Source organism: Cercospora kikuchii, assembly GCF_019650295.1.
Source record: "Cercospora kikuchii DNA, contig_00002, whole genome shotgun sequence".
Classification (NCBI taxonomy): Eukaryota; Fungi; Ascomycota; class Dothideomycetes; order Mycosphaerellales; family Mycosphaerellaceae; genus Cercospora; species Cercospora kikuchii.
In genome coordinates, this window is record NW_025408583.1 from 154,661 (window position 1) to 173,161 (window position 18,501).

Sequence of the window (18,501 nt, forward strand, 5' to 3'; positions counted from 1 at the left end):
GTCGTGATCGCACGGACGTGAGTGAAGCAAAGACAAAGATAACACGAATATATTTTGTCAGCGACGGGCGAGAGTCACGACTCGACAATTTTTGCTGGACGAGACATTTTCCAAGAAGAGGGCGCTCCGCCAGCCAGTGGCAGCGCACGCTCGTGGTCTCTCCATCAGCTGCCACTCTCGCGACGAGCCGCATGATTGCCTGCATTAGCCAGTCTTTCCAAGCGGCGGTACACTTGGCCGAACGCGCAATGGTCGACAATCACGTTCATGCGCCTGCGCGCATCATTCCTATCGGGTTTCACGACAGCCGCTCGATCTCAATGCCACCGCGAACGCGTCGATACCACTTCGACAGTCTCTCACCGTGTCTTTGGGAACAGACCACGGCCCATGCGTTGGCTCACTGGCGCCATCCATCGCGATCATCAAAAAGCCTGCGTGACACGCAGGCTATTTTGAATTTCCAGGGACAAAGCTCCTCAGGTACCTTCCCAGTTTATGCTTTCTGGGCCAGCGGCTAGAGCGTGTCTTGCAGCAGAAGCTCGCCCTCGTGAGCGGGCTGCGTCGTGTACCTTGGGTCGAAAGACCCGGCTCCCGAACGGCGAGCCTGCTGGTTGATGTTTGTTTGGCTGTCAATCATGTCCCATTGACGCCGGCAGCCAGGCGTTCGTTCGCACGAATGTTCGGCCAAAAAAAAAATTCCCAGAGGATGCAGCAGCGGCTGCAATGTGCGTCCGTGAGCAAGGAAGCCAGTTTGGCCATGACCAGTGTGCAGCCTGGGCTCTTCTCTTCATGCAGAATGTCACGCACATCGGAGATCGTAGAAGAAGAAGGCATCGCATCCATCACTGTGTGGACTCGTCGTGGCACTGGTGCACCTGGGTGGGCCGCCCAGCGTCTGGTGACTACTGTGCCCCGCGCCTTCCGAGTTGAAGAGAACAGTTGTTCGCATCTGGCTGCACTATTCCGCGAAGAATCGTTGTCACATCTTCTCGCAGTAGCTACTGCTCGTAGCTTGTGCTATAGCTTGGTCCCTTTTCCCTCTAGGGTCCTTGTCATGGTCACCAAAAAAAAATTATCTGGACAGCGCAAAAGCCATTGGCAACTCTATCGCTGCGCGAAACAGCGCCCTCGCTTCGTGGCTGTGGATCATCCGTTGTCACGTTGCTGGCGGTCCCGAAACAGGATCAGCCACACAGCCCACACTGTGCCGCATTCAAGCGACGGCCGAGGCCGCGATCGCTGGACGCTCTGGCGCTCTGCCTTTTTCTCTGCTTTCTACTTTTGGCTGCTCGTTCTGCTCGGGATGGCCTCGTAAGCGATACTCCGCCTGATGTTGGCACGTGGAGCCGGGTTTGTCATCAGTTTCCAGTGCAGCGGTCCAGCACTCCGTTCACATGACGGACTATGCCTGATTGCGCGATTGTGCGATGATCACGCAGTCTTACGTACAAGCCGGAGAGACAATTCGGTTGTTTCGATCCGTGGACATCCATTGGCAAAGCATGCTGCTGCAGATACCGCGAATGGAGAAAAAAGTTGTCGGTGAGAATGGCTTTGTTAATGCCAAAGTATCATTCAATCGCGATTGTGAGCGCATCACATGCAGAGCGACCGGTATCTTCCTGGGGCACGAGCAGCAGTAGGGCAAGGCGTCAGAAATCCGATAGCTTCGCATCGATCTCCGAATTTGGAAATCTTGCGGCAAGCGCGGCCTCTGGGAGCACAGCAGCTGGAGGTGGAGGATCAAGATTCTCGTACTCCGACAAACCTGATCCGGGCACGTCAAGACACCAAAAAAAATTGTCTGTTGCACAATGCACTTTTACCAGATTGCTACTGCGGATGCGCAATCTATTCAACGGTCAAGGCAGGCACAAATGACGCCACGATCTTGAATTCGAGCTCGGTGTATGCTCGTTCAACGAAATCATATGCCGACCAAAGCGCGCTCAGAACAGGTTTCACGGCTTCCACATTCCGATCGTAATAATACTTCACAACCTGCTCTTCCGTCCTCGTAACCGTCCAGCCCTGAAGAAAGTCAGCACAAAACGGTACCGCCTCATCTTCGTCATTGATCTCAAATGTCTCAAAGATTGGGCTAAAATTAAATATTTCACTCACCCAACAAAACCTCACCGCATTCTTTACAGGACCCATATCCCACGAGCCTTTCGAATTCGTCCTCGGGAATCGAATACTGGGAACTTTTCCACCAGGGCATCTCGCAACCTGGCATAAAGCACTCCAGTTCTCCTCATCCCCCGCATCATCTATCCGCATCTCCACAAATCGCTCCTCTTTGTCCCGGAAGAATTCACGCACTTCTCTTGTGTGGTTCAAATACGACTGCCGTATCACCTCCTCGTTTCCCTCGAACGTCGTCGCGCCGTAGAAGAGCTTATAGGGCTGCCATTCGCCTCGGCCCATGTGCGTTCCCATACTCCGTAACCACGTCTCGTCGTCTTTGCGGAGACTTAGAATGAATTTGGTGTCAGGATACAGTTCTGCCATTTGTGGGTAGGCTTTCGCCCATGGGAGATCTTCGAAGGCATCGTATTGTTTCGTTTGGGATATCAGAGTGGAGAGGTCGGAGTTGTTCGAATGTGCCCAGGTGTGGACAAGATGCCGGCTGCGAATGTCGCGCCATCCGAGACGACGGTAGCCAATCCGTTCGAGGGCGTCGCCAATGCTGGTTGTGCCGGTCTTGGAGAGGCCGATAACGAAGACTTTGGGGAGGTGAGTCGTTGGAGGTTGCGCGAGTTGGTAGATCGCGGTTGCGAAGAGCGCGGCGAGCACGGCCAAGATGGTCCAGATTGGTTTCTGGGGAGTCGAGGTTATGGCACCCATGGTGCTGCGTCTTCGGGCTACTAGAGCATTGAAGACAGGTAAAAGAAAGTCAGTTGGCACCTACATCGATTGCTCTTTCCTTGAATCTCTACCGCAAGAATCGGTAGTCAGGATAGCTCGACTCGCTGGCTCTTCAGCCAAGCCGGGGATTCTCCCGGCCAAGTTTTGAGATAACATCTTCGCTCTCGAGAAGCAGAGCGCTTCACCTGAAATGCCGTTGGCAACCATTTCGGCTGCGTGAGAGAGTGGTGTGCATCTTGCGCGCGATGACGAATGAAGCTCGAGCTTCAACAGCCCACGAGGAAGATTGAATGGACTGCGACAGCAGAGCCCGGTAGACGATGCTGGGCATCTTCGCTTATCACCGTATGCTGGTAGCGGCTTTCCTTCTCGACCACCAATTCTCCAGCTCTTGAGCATGCATCTCCATCTGTGGATGATCTCTTACAGCTCGCTTGCTTGACTCTGCTCGGCGGAGGGGCAGCGGTTGACGGCGGAGACACTAAAAGCGATAGCGAGCTTCTTCAAGCGCGAAGAAGAACCACAACGCTTTGGTTTGAAAGAAACTTTGTGACAGTAAGAGAAGTTGGAAGAGGAAAAGGAAAGGTAGAGATTGTGACTGTTGTCACGATGCAGCAAGTCGTCACTGAAATGGACTTAGTGCTGACTGTCATGCGGCTAACCTCATTCAAAAGCGACGCGTCTTCTCGTTCGTATGGTCGGACGCCGAACGACAAACTCAATACATGTGCCGAGTCTCCTGGTTGCCTTTCTGAGCTTCCAGTGCAGGATACAGATGACGCACAGTCTCCTGCGAACTACTCGTCATGAAGCCTGAAGTAGAATCCCAAGAAAGCAGCAAGCTACCGTTCAGTTCAGCAAAGATGCTGCAAGTCAATGTCTCGACTTCTCTCTCTGGTCAATATGGGCAGCAAAATCGGCCGTGTCTACCATCAGTGCCATGACGACGAGACCTAAATCAGAGCTAGATATCAGTACGCGATCGCTCTCAAGTGAGTTCATTCACCTCACAGGAAGAGAGGCACCCGCAAACAACAGGAGCAATGTGTGAGAACAGCAGTACTGTCAACATCAAATTGTCAATAGCAAACATCCACTAGACGGAACTTCGACGGATTTGTACTCATAGTACGTGATATTGAGAATAAGAAGCAGTAAAGCACGTTCCGGCATGACAAAGGAAGCGTGTCTGCCTCCCACAATAGTGCGCGCGCGATTCATGCAGCCATTATGAAGCGACGAGGAACATTCAGCCTGCAGCAGCGTATCGGCTTTTCGCCAGGAACTGCTTAGGCGAATGATCTCGATTGCATCGATCGCTGTGAAACGACGCCGTCTTCCGACCACCACAAGAGCAATGTCGACCAGGAAGTCGATTGTGAGCATCATATCATCATCTCCATCGAGACCGAAAGACCATTTCTGGCCATGAGGAAGAGGAATAGCTAATCTCTCCCGGCCATAAAGTCCGATGCCGCAATTGAGGGGTAGAGGACAGGACGACTCGCATAGCGAAACGTCTGACATAGTGATGGGCTCCGATGCTTGATCAGGGAATCAGTCCTGTAGTGCTCTGCTGGCAAGCATCCACGCTGGAGCAACGCAGACCGGGCGACACCAGTCCGCGGAATTGTCCGTGCATGCGACAGTCCTCGCACCGTAGAGGCGGCGCGCGTCCAAACCTCTCGCCTGTCGGCCCGTCGTGGTGCTGATGATTGGCCAGAGGTCGAACGAAAACATCTTCTCAGCGAGGTCTCCGGTATAGACTGCCCACATGAATGAGAGGGATGGGCTCTCTTTGCGCACGGTACTCGGGTAGGTACTTTCCAGACAGATCTGGGCAGTGAATGGACATCCAGTCGGGGGTCGCCGGAGCTCCGGGGCGATATCAGGAAGTCCTTCGCAAGCAAGGAGGGCTTGAACCTCCACAACCATCTTATAGAACTCCAGACGAGTCCTGACACAGTCATTAGGTCCAAAATTCCAATACTGGAACGCCTGCTGCAATGCGAGGTCAGGGAAACCCGGCGGGACTTGATGAGGAAACTCGCGCGAGCTGCACTGAATGTCTTGGACGTCCGCAATAATTTCGGCGAGCTTGTTTGCTGTTTGAGATGGAAGTGCTCTTGGGAGGAACTACCAGCTTGTTTTCGGCGCTTCGACGATGGATAACTTGCGAGGTGACAATGTCGCGATGGGCTTCCGAGATCCAGGTGACCTTCCCCTTGCTACCTGCGGCGGACGTCTCGATTCCCACTCGCTGTGCGGGACCCAGCATATAGTGAAGACGGGGAAGACAGCGCTCAAATAGCTGACGTACCAACTCATCGGCAGTCCCGTGCTCACCGCAATGGTTGGTGTAGTGCGAATTTTCCTCCATCTCTTGGTCACTGAAGGCGGCATCGGCCATTGCAGCGACTCTGGAGCGAATGTATCAATAATGGGTGAGAAGAGCGGTGTCCTCTGGGTTGGAGGAAGTGCGTTGACAGCGCGGTGGAAGCGCGAGGAGAGAAACAAAGAGCATGATACTGTAGAGAGACAGTCAATACAGCTGTTGGTTCCTTTTGATTGCCTTTTTGAGGTTCCCTCTCCTAGGAATATAGTGACCCTCCATAGCCTGGTGGATGCGAAGCCAAGCACCTTGAATCATTCGTGTGGCTTGTTTAACAATGCATTGCAGTGAGACCATATTTGTCACAAAATTAGGCGTCGCTACGAGGTAGTAGTAGTCGAAACATCTTCTGCCTATGCCTGCAGTTGGTTCTCACCAGCAGCATACTATATGGATGTGTGGAGACTTCTTCCAGTTTTGGCCAGTGCAACACAGCTCTCCGGTGAATAGGAAGGAAGTCCGAGTGCTGGTTCCCAGCTTCATGGCTGGAGGGCTTGTAAGCGAACTATACAATACCATACTCAAGTGGAGTCTGGAAGAAGCGTCCATCAAACGAGCTTGGAGACATTTGCTAACTCTTGGAGAGCTGAGTGGGCAGAGCCATGCTTTGCGCTAACGGATGTAACCGCAGTCCTCGTGCAAGGCACGTCGAATGCGGCATCGTTGACGTTGACAGTCGACGACCTTGGAAGGTGCTGCTTGATGATTGTGACTGCGATCATCTCAACTCGAAAGCTCCAGGAACGATGCAAATAGTACATTGACGTTCAGGACTCTACTTCGACACGTCTTCATCCAATGCAGGTAATGCCCACTCGCATCCGGCCACTTCCTCTCGCCGCAGGTCTCACAGGCTTCCTGTTCGCCACTCTCACAACCAGATTCATCTCTTCACAACGAGGACCAACAGCACCTGCTCCTTCTGTAGCAAAAATGTCTTCATCAACCTCTTGGCCCGTTCGCTCGTATGCACCCCGCCATATGGCCTGGCCTTACACAGCTCAAGACTTTCGTCGTCAGGACAATTCGCCGGATCCTTCGTTCTACTCTTCTCCTCGATTCGTCACGCATATCGATGATGCTGCGATTGTGACGTTACGAGAGTATTACGCCACTGTATTGCCTACAGCACCTGGTTCGAAGATTTTGGATTTCTGTAGTAGTTGGGTTTCGCATTATCCGGAACAGATGGAAACTGCGGTGCAGAAGGGTGAGGTGGAAGTTGTTGGATTGGGCATGAATGAACGGGAATTAGAGGCGAACAAAGTGTTGAACGGGGGTTGGGCAGTGGGAGATTTGAATGAGAAGGCGGATCTGAGGGAAGTGCTAAACGGTGGAGGAATTGGGGCCGATGCAAAATTTGACGCGGCGACGAATGTTGTCTCCACTGACTATTTGACTAAACCTGTCGAGGTACTCGAGAGTTTGAAGAAGATTACGAAGCCTGGAGGGAGAGTGCATTTGGTTATCAGTAACCGGTGCTTTCCTACCAAGGCCATTGGAAGATGGTTGAGAGTTGACGAGGAAGAGAGATTGCAGATGGTGGGAGACTTCCTGTTTTTCGCCGGGTGGGAGGACATTGAGATTGTGGAGTTGAGTGATGGGGTTATACGGGATGCTGGTACCGAGGGACAGGGAGGAGGAGACGAGGGTTTGAAGGGATTTATGAAAATGATGGGGATGGGAAGCGGAAGGAGGGATCCGTTATGGGTTGTGAGAGGCACAAAGATCGGTGAGTGAAGACTTTGACGAGTCGGAGCCCCAGTCTGCATGGCCAGTCGCATCTGAGGCAGCATCACATTAGAGGGCGTGGAGTGCTTCTATTCTCTGCTCCGGTATGCCTGCACTGATTTGTTGCAGCTGACGGCAGTGATGACATTCCCGCAGCCGATCGCAGCAAGAAACCAGCTTCGTGAGCTGTTTCTGTCACATCCCTCCGGACCTAACACGAGCATCGTACAGCGAAAGCCGTCGATAAATCGCATGGAGGACCATTTTGGGACCATCGTGCTTCCTGACATCGGAGAATGAAATAGCATGCAAGTCCCGGGAAGAGAAGATGGATGCACGCTTTATTACACACCACGCCTTCACGATAACCAATAGACTGCAAGGCAAACGACCGACGTCAGCCCATCACAAGACCCAAGCCTTGGCCAGCTGCGCATTTTCTTACCTCGACCTTTGCGGCTCTCATGGTCTAATCTTACCAGCAAAAGCTTGCTTATACACGGCAACCGCCTGAGCCCTAAGAAAGCATCGCACCCTACGCGAGCAGTGTGCGACAACTGGTACAGGGAACCACAACAAAGAGCAAATCTCCATCCGTGTTATTGCGACCAGAACAGCGCGGTAGAGTGGTAAAGTTAGGACACGCTTCCCCGCCTACTCGCAGGAAACCCTTGTGGTGAAAGTAGGGAATGAAGATGAAATGCTTTGCCATTGATATTTAACGGGCCGCCTCGGAGAGAGACAAAACATCGTGCCAATTCCACTTCTGGAAAATTGTCAGTGCTTCTGACTTCTGAGTTCTGACACGACCCGCGGTATCCTTGCCACCACCCCTAATGTGCGGCGCAGCCCGACCAGGAAGCAGGCTGTACCAATGCCAGAAACGCGCAATCATCAGGCCTCTTTTTCGTGAGAATCGCATGGGCAAGAAATGGTACAATTCGACGTACATACCTGTACCATTCGAAACGTGCACCACCCGTCCGTCACGAAGAGGCGTGGTTCAACCTAGAAACTTTCGAGCAATGGGAAGGAGCCGCATGCCTACTTTCACACCCCAGGACCACGTACAGCGAACTCTGATAACCCGGTTCCCACGCGTTTTCCAAAATTGGCATCAGTGCGGCAGTGACATCAAACGAGGCGGGAGAAGCCAAGATGAAAGTAGCCATCTGATCGGTACCAAGAGCCTACCGCCAGAGTCCGCGATGAGTGCACGTTCATCATGGACGAGGAAGATGAATTATCTCCTCAACTATATAATACCGCCTCGCGCACGACTAGATCACTAAACTCATCCACCGACTTCTCCAGCTTACCAGTACATTCACTCATAGTCCAAACTCAACACCGAATTTCACCTATACAACAACAATGTACAAAGTCCTCCTGGCCGCAGCAGCCCTCGTGGCCTCCAGCACCGCCCAATTCTTCCCAGGCGGTCAACCTCTCTACGGAGGCCAATGCGACTACCAAGGCTTCCTCAACTGCCAAACCCAACAATGGCAAGGCAAACCAGAAGCAGCCCAAGGCTGTGTCCAGATTCAAGGCGGAGGCCCCAACTGTGTCCGACAGACAACTGTCTGTGACCAGCAGTGTGTGCGCGGTTATGCTTACCAGAAGGTCAAGTGAGTCGATCCGCTTTCGCCCTCGAAAGAACCTCAATGATAGTGTAGGTGGATTATGTTACTGATGTATATCACCTTAGCTCCGATGATCAATCATGCGTTTGCAGTCTCCGAGACGCAGCATGCTACATCGGTCAAGACCAAAGCCAATGCGGCGCACCATTCGATGGCGGCATTGGCGGAGGCTTCGGATCTGGAGGCAGGAACTGGCAGGCGTAGACCATTCACCGCGCGCATGGCTTTCAAGCTCGACAACGCTTTTGAGTCGAGACTTGAGCTTGCTATCCGGATGGATGAGTGGACGGAAGATGGGCATTGGTCGTCATTCCTTCTAGCGTTGTGTTAGCTCCACATTGTATAGCTGAAGTTCAAATTGAAAACAAACAGCTTCAATCGCACAAAATGTATTTGCCGTTGATGATCCCGTCCTACGCGATACTGATACATGTCCATACCGTTCCTTTTCATGCATGCATTTCCACGTCGTGGAATCAATCCTACGCCTCGCTCTCCAATTCTTTCGTTTCCCTTTGCCTTTCCTGTACTTCGCACTTCCAGACCAACGCCATGCTATACTACAACTACAAGTTCCCCACTAATCACGCCCACGCCCATATTTCATGCTTTCATCGTCTTCAAGAACCCGTCGAGATTGAACTCTTCTTCATATTGTTTATCATCCCAGAGCTCACTGAGCTCATCCAAAATACCCTTCTTGCCCTTCTCGCGCATATTGCCTTCCGCATCAACAGCATTCGACTCATCAACGCCATTCGCTTCAGGCTTATCACTGATCGCAAGATTTGGATCTGTCTCTCCAAGGTTGAACAAGTCGAGAATCTGGTCCGTTTCCATCGTGCCCAAGCCAGCGTTCTGTTGATTGACGACCGTCGACGCAACATCAATCTTGAAGCGCTGAAGATTAAGAATCTTCTCCTCAAGCGTGCCTCTCGTTATGAGGCGATAGACATTGACGACTTTCTTTTGTCCTATGCGATGAGCCCTGTCCATAGCCTGCAAATCCTTCTGTGGATTCCAGTCGTGCTCCACAAAGATGACAGTATCAGCTCCTGTCAGATTGAGACCGAGACCTCCGACGCTGGTGGTCAGCAAGAGGCAGTCGATCGATGGATCAGAGTTGAAACGGTTGACAATGTCTTGACGTTTCGAGGCTTCAACAGAACCGTCTAGACGTGCAAAAGTAGCGCTTGGCAACATCTTCTTTAAGACAGTGCCTTCGACCATGTCCAGCATCTCTTTCATTTGACAGAAGATCAGGACACGATGCTGAGACACTGCTTGATCGGCAGACGGCACGCCGCCATCGTTGGTGGAATCCACTCCGATACCGCAGTCGAGTAATAAGTCGCGCAGAGCAGTCAGCTTCGGGGCGTGCTTGGGGTCTTTCAAGGTAGATCCTTGCTTTGCGAGCATGTCCTGGATTGCAGCGTACTGTTTGTGATCTTCTTTCATGACCATGGCTGGGGAGTTGCAGAGTTTTCGCATGTACTGCAGGGCTTGGAAAATGTGCTGCTTTGCTTCCTTGTCAACGCTGCCGGCCATAGCCTGCAAAGTCTTCGATTCTTTCTTCGTGAAATCATCGAACAACTTCTTCTGTAAATCTGACAAGTCGCAATAGTAGTTCTGCAAGATCTTTGGCGGCAAATCGTTGAGCACTTCCTCTTTGAGTCGCCGCAGCAAGAATGGCAAGACTTGTTTATGGAGTGACTCGATGGCGAGCGCACCAGCTTCCTGTTCTTTGGACGAGGACTTGGCGAAACGACTCGCTGCGATCGGTTTCGCGAATCGATCTTGGAAGACCTTCTCCGTTCCGAGGAACCCAGGCATGAGGAAATCGAACAGTGACCACAATTCGAGGACATTGTTCTGAATTGGTGTTCCCGACAGGATCAGACGGTGATTGCTCATTAGGCGCTTCACTGCCTGCGTGACCTTTGCCTTGGGGTTCTTGATGAGATGTCCTTCATCAAGCACACAGTAATTCCAGGCGATCGGTAAGAGAACCTCAACATCATTTCGTGCAATCTCGTAGGATGTGATGACAATGTCAGCAGTGCCAAGCTGATCGCGCACTTTGCCACGCTCGAGAGGCGGACCAGCATACGCGACTGCTGTCAGGAAAGGTGCATATGTGCGAATTTCCTGCTTCCAGTGCCCAGTCAATGTCGGCGGACAGATGATAATAGATGGCAAGCGACGTTGATCAGGTGCTTGCGTCTTGGCGAACTCCTCAGCTCGCATATGGTGATCAGAGGCCACGATACAGAGAGTCTGCAACGTCTTTCCGAGACCCATGTCATCACACAGTACACCATGAAGGTTGTATCTGTTGAGAAAGGCCAGCCAATTGACACCTTCTTGCTGGTACGAACGCAGCTCAGCCTTGATGGCAACAGGAATAGAAAATGGCTCGACTTTCTTCGGGTCCAGCATCTGGGAGATGAACTTGCGTTCCCGCTCTCGTCCTTCGAGCAATGACTTTGGAAGGCCCTCCGGGTCAGGAATACCAGCTTCAAGAGGTACAAGTTTGACGAGCGTCGCAAAAGCGGTAGTGGCGATCAATCTGACCCCTGGATCCGAATCGCTCATGCGTCCAAGTACCGGTACCAGAAGGAAGATGACATACGGCAAGATTCCGTCTCCCATGACTTGAATGAGGTGATAGATGCATTCGATAGCACCTTGTCGCTGTACGACTTCGTGGGCATTGTTGATCGGAGGAATGACCTGCTCGACTAACATGGTGAAGCCTTGAACCGTGATCACGCTGCAAACACTGGCGAAGCATTTAGCTGCAGTGTAGCGTAAAACTGCTAGCCTACTTTGCAATGCGCGAGCGATGAAAGGTAGCAGTGACAGCACCCAAGGATGGAGCGCAGGATCAAGAGTCGCCACCAAGGCTCTCAACGTCGACATAGCGTCCACCGCCTCTTGGCCGATGGTAGTGTCCGGGTCCGTGATGTTGGCAGGCAGGTCGTTTGTGAAGCAATGTTGCACCGGGCCTTCAATCAGGCCTTGCAGTCGCGGGACCTTCTGGAAGATCTCGGCGCCGAACTTGATGCACAACTGCTCGAGGGCATCCTTGGCGCCTCGCCGTGTGATGCGCGCAGCCTTGACCTCGCGCTCGTATTTGGCAGCATCGGGACGGTCCTGGATGTCCTCGTCCTTCTGTAGTGAGAGGATGCCGACCTCTTTGTCCGCGTTGGGATGGAACTCAGGCGTCTCGCCAGTCTCCATGCAGCAGAATTTGACCAAGTTGCCAACGACCTTCTCGACTACCTTGTGTCGCTCGTTGGCAACTAGTTGTGCAATGAGATCTGCGACTGCAGACGCGGTCCTGTGTTGCAGGTCAAGATTCTCCTCCTCCTTCACACTGTCCATCACAGCTTTGATCGTGAACTGCGGCTTCTTTGGAATTGCCTGGAACGCTATTAGTGCAGCCGCTGCTGATGAACGGATGCGCAAATCGGCTTGCGCTCTCGCAGTTTGCGCATCTGAGATTGCGGTCTCTGCGTCAATCTTCGCAGTGCCCAAAGCCTCAGCGGCGGCCATGCGTTGCATTTTTGGAAGGCCTCTGTCCAGGCGATCGTACTCAGCCGTAACGACTCGCTCAGCATCAGCAATTCCAAAGGCATTCTTACCGGCCTCAGGCTCTCCCTGACATATCACTGGCATGATTGGGAGCTTCGATCCCGGAACGTGAGCTTCCTTTTCGAAAGCGTTGAGTAGCTGCTGGCATTGTGCGCGAGCGATGCGCAAGTAGCTGCTAAGATCGCTGTACCAGCCAGGTCGGTCTTCTTCGAAGAGGCTACGCAGTTCCACGCACGCATCCGAAGAAAGTTGTTCGTGTTCCGTTGTCGTGGTTGCGTATCCTTCAAATGCCATTGCCGTAAACAGCTGAGTGGAGCCGTAGGAGGATTTGAGACTTGGCAAGAGCTTTGGTCCGAAGTAGGCGTGTCGCTGATCAGCTGGCCATAACGATATCGCTTTGCCAAGTGCACGGGTGGCGAAGATGCGGCTTCTGATCATTACATCGGCTCCGACCAGGTCAATGTCGCCCTGCATGATCGCTGCATCGATATTGTGCGTTGTGGTGGCCGGTGCCGGTGGCAGCGAGCTCTCCTTCTTGTCAGATTTGCGTCGCTTCTTCGCAGGTTCCGATCCATTCACAGGTGATGGTCTGCGAGCGCTGGCGAGAGGCGCGTATGTCTGTCCAGAAGGTTTGATGAATAGCGTGGCGTCCATAGGGATGGGATGTCTGCTGATACCGATGGGATGTGTTGTCAAAGCCAGAAGAGGAACTGCGTGCGGTTCGAATTCCTGCTGGAAAGCAGTTGGAGCCTTCAGTGCCAAAGCATCGGCGAGAGCGTTCCATACTTCAAGTGACAATTTCAGTACTCCGTCGTTCCGCTCGACGAGCAAGTTCTGATAGACCAAACGAAGTGCTTTGCCATTGATCCAGCCTTTGGTGTCAGTGTCAGTGCCATCAATGTTAATAAATGTAAGCAGTGCGCGCAGCACAGCGGATCGCACACTCGTGATCGTGTGTCGCAGGAACGGGTACAATCTAGGCACCAGCTCATCGAAAGACTGCAGAGGATCTGCTGCGGCATTCTCCTTCATAGCTGACAACACTTCTGGGAAGCTGCAAAGTTTGGCGAGGAGATCCATGACCGAACCGGTACTAGCGCTCAGGTCGTCGGACAGACTCGACAGACACTCCCATACCACTCCAATAAGGTGACCGAGCTCATCAGATCGGACGTTGACGAACTCCTTGGCGACGGGAATGAGTGTTGCGGCGCTGACAGCGCGGACATCATCGTCCTGGTCTCCCAGACCTTTGATGACACATTCGAGGACGCCGTCCATTAGTGAACGGTCTTTGAAGAGAAGATCTGTGCGTACGGCGACGAGGTAGCGCATTCCTATCATGCCACCATGACACGCGTGCCAGATTCTTCTCGACACTTTGAGGTCCTTTTGCATCACCAAGCGATACAAGATCCGGTTGATTTCGTGCACGGAAGAAGCTGGCAGGAATTGAAGAAGTGCACCCAGAACTTGTCCAGCAGTTTCTCGAATCGGTGCGACAGCGTTGTCAGAGACGTAGTCAGCGAAACGATCCAGCATGAAGACACAGCATATCCGACAGGCGAGATCGTCGAGCCAGGCGCAATTCAGCTTCTCGTTCTCTTCCTTCGTCTTGTGTGCGCGTCGGCCAGCACCTGCGCCGTGGACACGTACAATTTCCCGCAGGCCCATGGCAGCACCGTGGCGGATCTCCCAAGCCGGATCGAAGAGGTCGACGCTCAAGAACTCACACAGCCGCTCGAAAGGCCATTCGTTGCCTTCTTCCTCTGCATCACTGACCAGGGTAGACTTTTCCGCGATCGGCGCGCCTTTGAACTCCGAGACGACCTTGGAATCATCGTCGCCACCTTTGCGATCCAATGAGAAGTAGTCACCGTTTCCATTAGTGTCAGGTTCCTGTTTGATCTCCTGCTTGATCTCGTCTGCAGGTGTTGGTGCCAGGCTGGTGCTACCGCGCCTGACAGCAAAGTCGTACTTAAATTTCTTGTTGTCGCGCTTCAGCTCCTCCTTCCGGCGTCGCTTGAGCATATTGAGCTGTCGCTTGCTCATCTCACCGGCAGCAGGAGTTTGAGGTGTTGCGTCTTCCGGCGATTTCATGACTGCATCATCGCTGCCATTCTTGCTGCCTTCAGTATCCAGTCGTGGCAGCGCAGGTGTAGCCAGATTCGATCTTATCGCGATGTCCTTTTCGCTGACCAGGTCATCTTCGGTATACTCACCACCGAGACCGAGACGCTTGACCAGGGTTTTCTTTTGTGCGGCGAGTCGTTGCGTGGCGTTGAGTCCCGCGAGCTTGAAATCATATTGCTTGCCCGCACTTCCGAGCAATTCTTTACCATACGTCAGGATGGCTTCCACATCCAGAGTGGCCAGTGCGAGTTGCTCGGCAGAACTGGAGATCGCCGCGTCTTCCTTCTTGACATCTTCGACGCCATCTGCTTTGATTTCGTTTCCAGCATCGTCCAGCGTGGCGTTGGGGTCATACTTCTCCGCATGCTCGACAATGCCGCCGATGGCGCGTGCGGCAGCTGTCCTCGTATCCCATGATGGTGATCTGAGATAAGGCACAACACGCGTAAGGAGATTGAATAGTTCGTCAGGATGGTTCTTCTGAACGTCTGCCAGCTGCTGCGCGGCAGTATTTCGAATTAATTGTGTGGAGCCCGTCTCCAAAAGGACGACCAAGCGGTCGAGTCTGTCGCGCACGATCAGTACAGGACGTGGTGGAGGTGGGTACCAATGTCACGTGCGGAGTCGCTAGTGCGATATGAGTGACATGCATCATGCTTACCGTGAAGTCGTCATCTTCGTATTAGCAAACGCGGCTCAGATCATTGAACCAACAACGCCCATCGAATGCAAAAAGACAAGAACAAAGTGGAAGGCGTCCATCGAGATGCCTAGTCCATTTGCACCAAAGAGCGTGTGGGTGTTTGGATGGGCGGAGGTGCAGGGCACGGAGGCATGTGGTGTGCGCAGCGAACGCCAATCTTCGGCGGTCGCAGCAGAGCTTTCCGTTGCTTGCACTTTCGCGCGCGAGGATTTGCTCGCGCCTTATGAATTGCGGTCGCGAGCGAAAAAGGCACTAGCGGGAAGCGGCCCGTGCGCTGCGGGAGCGTGACCGTGACCAGCCAGCAGGAAAGCGCAGCCAGCCAGCGCTCCGTCACTTCCTCAAACGACGACTTGCTCTAACGAAAAACTTCCTCACAACAACCACTGCCTTGGCCGACATTCTTGCGGGAAGCAGAATACTTTTCCGACGAATTCCGTGTTTCTCAGCGTGTGCAAACAATGATCTTGTCCGACTTGCACCCGCAGCAGAGTTAAGCCATACTTTAGCAAAAAGGCTTGATCCACCCCTTGCAGCCTCACATTTGCGATCAATCCAGCAAAAGAGATAACAATTGTTCAGAGTATCATCGACCTCACTTGCTAACTTCACATACACTGCACCTACCTGTTTGATCTATGCAGACAACGGACCTGTTGCCTTGCTGTTCCCCGCAGACAAGCGGTCAACGGCCCCCAAACCGCCCAGCGTTTGCTCCTGTGAGGACCAGGCACGAAAACCACAGGAACTTGGACCGATCCTCAACCTGCTGCGTTTCGGATTCGGTGCTGCAAGAAACCCTCTCTCTTCCGTGACGCCCGGGATGTCGTGTGCACCCGCAGTACCTTCTCGAGCTAGCACAACTCTGTTCTTTCTTTACAGACACCACGTAACATGTTCTGTGTATACAAACTGACCATCACTCACTATCAACATCCGTTGATACAAACACTGCTCTATCTGATGCCGGTAAATTGAGATCTGGGTTGCTAAATTCCACGTGTCTCGGAAATGCGTGCGGGAGCTTGTGTCGCCTCCCAAGACTCAACTAAGCTGCAGGGATGATCGTCTTCATCAAACGGCCACCGATTTGCACAGCTGCTTTGACAACCGCTCTCCGTCTCCAAACAGAGTTGCAACGGCAATCATGCTCTTGTGAAGCATGAGCACGGTTATCACATGTCCGTAGAGTGGTGTGCCTATACCAGCAAGATGGCGAGCTGAGCACATCATCTCCCGTCTCCGCATAGAGCTTGGAGCTTCAGGCTTGCCCGCGATCTACAGTGGCTCAGTCGAGATGCTGACATGCGATTCGTGAGAATCGAAAGGGTCAGGAAACAGATGAGCATTCGACCATAGGATCAAGACGTAAACTACGATGCACGAGTCAGGCGATATACAAGGACAACAATACAAGGCACGCAGGCGATTGGAAGAATCACATGGCTACACCAGCAATGCTAGACCAACAGTGTAAAGGCACGGCACACGAGGAAGGAGGCATGAACGGCATGCGCTCCAGAGGACGGCTGAGTGGAGACCATGAACCGAAGACGATGTCAAAGCCAGCTCTCAACGACCAAGTGCGACGTGCTATTGAAGCAGCAGCAAAATGGCCATAGCAGAGTAAAGACCTGCCAGTCTCGCATGCCACAAGACCGGAAGGCCGTGGTAACTGCGGAGCAGCTTTGGCACAGTTGTGCAAGCAGACACAATCGTGCCATATCCCCCAGAAGTAACAGACACGCACAAAGGCGTAAGACCCAGTCATGCAGGAAGCAAAGTCGGGTAGTAGCAGTGACGCATCAAAGCATATGCTAAGGGTCCAGTGCCATGCAACATGGACAACTGTCTCGAAGAAATGAACGCTCTTCGGGGCATAGCTTTTCATTGAAAGCAATCGTGATACGTTTTATCCTCTCTTCATGCTGACGACCTGAGTGCCGGAGACAAAAGTCTCGTCGCTTCCACCCTGAACGCCTTGCTCCGAGGGTATGGGTATGCCTCATGCGAAGACAGCAGCCGGAAGCCGTGGCCTCCTCTGCGTTATATCACCTCTTGCCAAAATCCATGCTTTTTCTTTTCCATCTAGTAACCGTATGAGGCCAATTGCTTCTGGACATCGGAAGAGACCTTCGACTGAGCATCGGCGAGCTTGGCGCGAGCAGCCTTCTTCTTCTCGTAGTATGCCTGGCCCTTGACCTTGCGTCTCTCCTCGAGGCGCTCGACGACGTCCTGGTACTTCCAGCCGAACTCGTGACCAAGACGGCCGACAGTGCAGTACTTGCGGCCAGGCTTGAGGCGGAGGACACGGAGAGCCTGTGGGACGACCTGGCGCTTCTTGTGGTCGTATGGTGGTGGGACGCCCTCGAAGGTCTTCAGGCGCTCAAGAGCTTTGGCACCACGCTCGGTCTTGTGTGGGATCATACCACGGACGGTGCGCCAGAACATCTTGGCTGGCGAACGGTAGTGCCATGGACCACCACGGGTTGCGTTGTAACGAGTCTGCTTGCGCATGAAAGCCTGGTACTTCACTGGAGGAAGGAGTTAGTGGTTTGCCGATGCGAGATCGTAGGAGTGCCGATTGATTCTGTCGAATTTCGCGGTCTGAGATGGACGTACGCTTTGCGCGGAAGAACTCGCCGGAGATGTTGAGGGCCTCGCAGCGGACAACGACAATCTTTTGGCCATTGAGGAGCTGCTTGGCCACGGTCGAGGCGAGACGACCGAGAAGGTGTCCCTTGCCGTCAATGACAATCTGTAAATACACGTCTTAGCATCCAATTCCCCCAGCCCCGCGAGCACCATATTCTGCGCGCATGTGCAGTGCGCATGAGATCGTGAGAACGTACCACCGGCTCGAAGGTCGACATGTTGGCGATTTGGTCGTTGGGTGATGGGTGGGTTGTCGTGGCTTCCAGTCACTGGGGAGAAGCTGTTTCTCTGCTGGTCGCAGAATTGGAGAGTGCGCCAAGAATTTAGCGCTACTTTTGCCTCAGGCCGCGACGCTCCGGACATGGCCTCCGATCCATGGAACAGCGTCAAAAGAAAAGCATCTCACATGCAGACTATCGCATGACCCCGGGAGTGATCCGGATGCGGTGCACACGGTCTATCGAGCTCACGGTGGGCGATCTGTCCAACATGTGTCGAGAGTGCGAGAATAATGCACTCAGCGACGATGCTTCCGTGAGGCCCTTCGTATGGCAAGTAGCCAGACCCCACTAGCCCCAGCGTCATGTAATCTCTAGCGAGGCGCAAAGGAGGACTTGGGACATTTGGCTTGTCGTTGTCGCAAGGATCTCGCACAATTGCTGGAGCACACTACGTAACGCACTCCCTCATCGCGCACCACACCCTCCCGCCTCATATTATTGCTCGTCTCCCGCTAGACTCTGGTACAACTTCCGCAATCGTGGCGTCCTCCAGCG

At 53.1% G+C, this 18,501-nt stretch overlaps 5 protein-coding genes across 5 annotated transcripts; 2 read left to right on the forward strand and 3 right to left on the reverse strand.

Moving 5' to 3' along the window:
* Window positions 1-1,854: 1,854 nt before the first annotated feature.
* On the reverse strand, window positions 1,855-2,853 carry CKM354_000230800 (uncharacterized protein; the record flags this gene model as incomplete). The annotated part of the gene is made up of 2 exons (XM_044797461.1): window positions 1,855-2,034; window positions 2,128-2,853. The coding sequence occupies 2 exons, from the start codon at window positions 2,851-2,853 to the stop codon at window positions 1,855-1,857; spliced, it is 906 nt and encodes a 301-aa protein (XP_044653396.1).
* Window positions 2,854-6,064: 3,211 nt separating this feature from the next.
* Window positions 6,065-7,006, forward strand: CKM354_000230900 (uncharacterized protein; the record flags this gene model as incomplete). Its single annotated transcript, XM_044797462.1, has 1 exon — window positions 6,065-7,006. The coding sequence occupies one exon, from the start codon at window positions 6,065-6,067 to the stop codon at window positions 7,004-7,006; it is 942 nt and encodes a 313-aa protein (XP_044653397.1).
* A 1,365-nt stretch (window positions 7,007-8,371) lies between these two features.
* Window positions 8,372-8,629, forward strand: CKM354_000231000 (uncharacterized protein; the record flags this gene model as incomplete). The annotated part of the gene is made up of 1 exon (XM_044797463.1): window positions 8,372-8,629. The coding sequence occupies one exon, from the start codon at window positions 8,372-8,374 to the stop codon at window positions 8,627-8,629; it is 258 nt and encodes an 85-aa protein (XP_044653398.1).
* A 614-nt stretch (window positions 8,630-9,243) lies between these two features.
* CKM354_000231100 (DNA-binding ATPase) lies at window positions 9,244-15,045 on the reverse strand (the record flags this gene model as incomplete). The annotated part of the gene is made up of 2 exons (XM_044797464.1): window positions 9,244-14,935; window positions 15,032-15,045. The coding sequence occupies 2 exons, from the start codon at window positions 15,043-15,045 to the stop codon at window positions 9,244-9,246; spliced, it is 5,706 nt and encodes a 1,901-aa protein (XP_044653399.1).
* A 2,113-nt stretch (window positions 15,046-17,158) lies between these two features.
* On the reverse strand, window positions 17,159-17,943 carry CKM354_000231200 (uncharacterized protein; the record flags this gene model as incomplete). The annotated part of the gene is made up of 3 exons (XM_044797465.1): window positions 17,159-17,604; window positions 17,693-17,828; window positions 17,923-17,943. The coding sequence occupies 3 exons, from the start codon at window positions 17,941-17,943 to the stop codon at window positions 17,159-17,161; spliced, it is 603 nt and encodes a 200-aa protein (XP_044653400.1).
* Window positions 17,944-18,501: the final 558 nt, after the last annotated feature.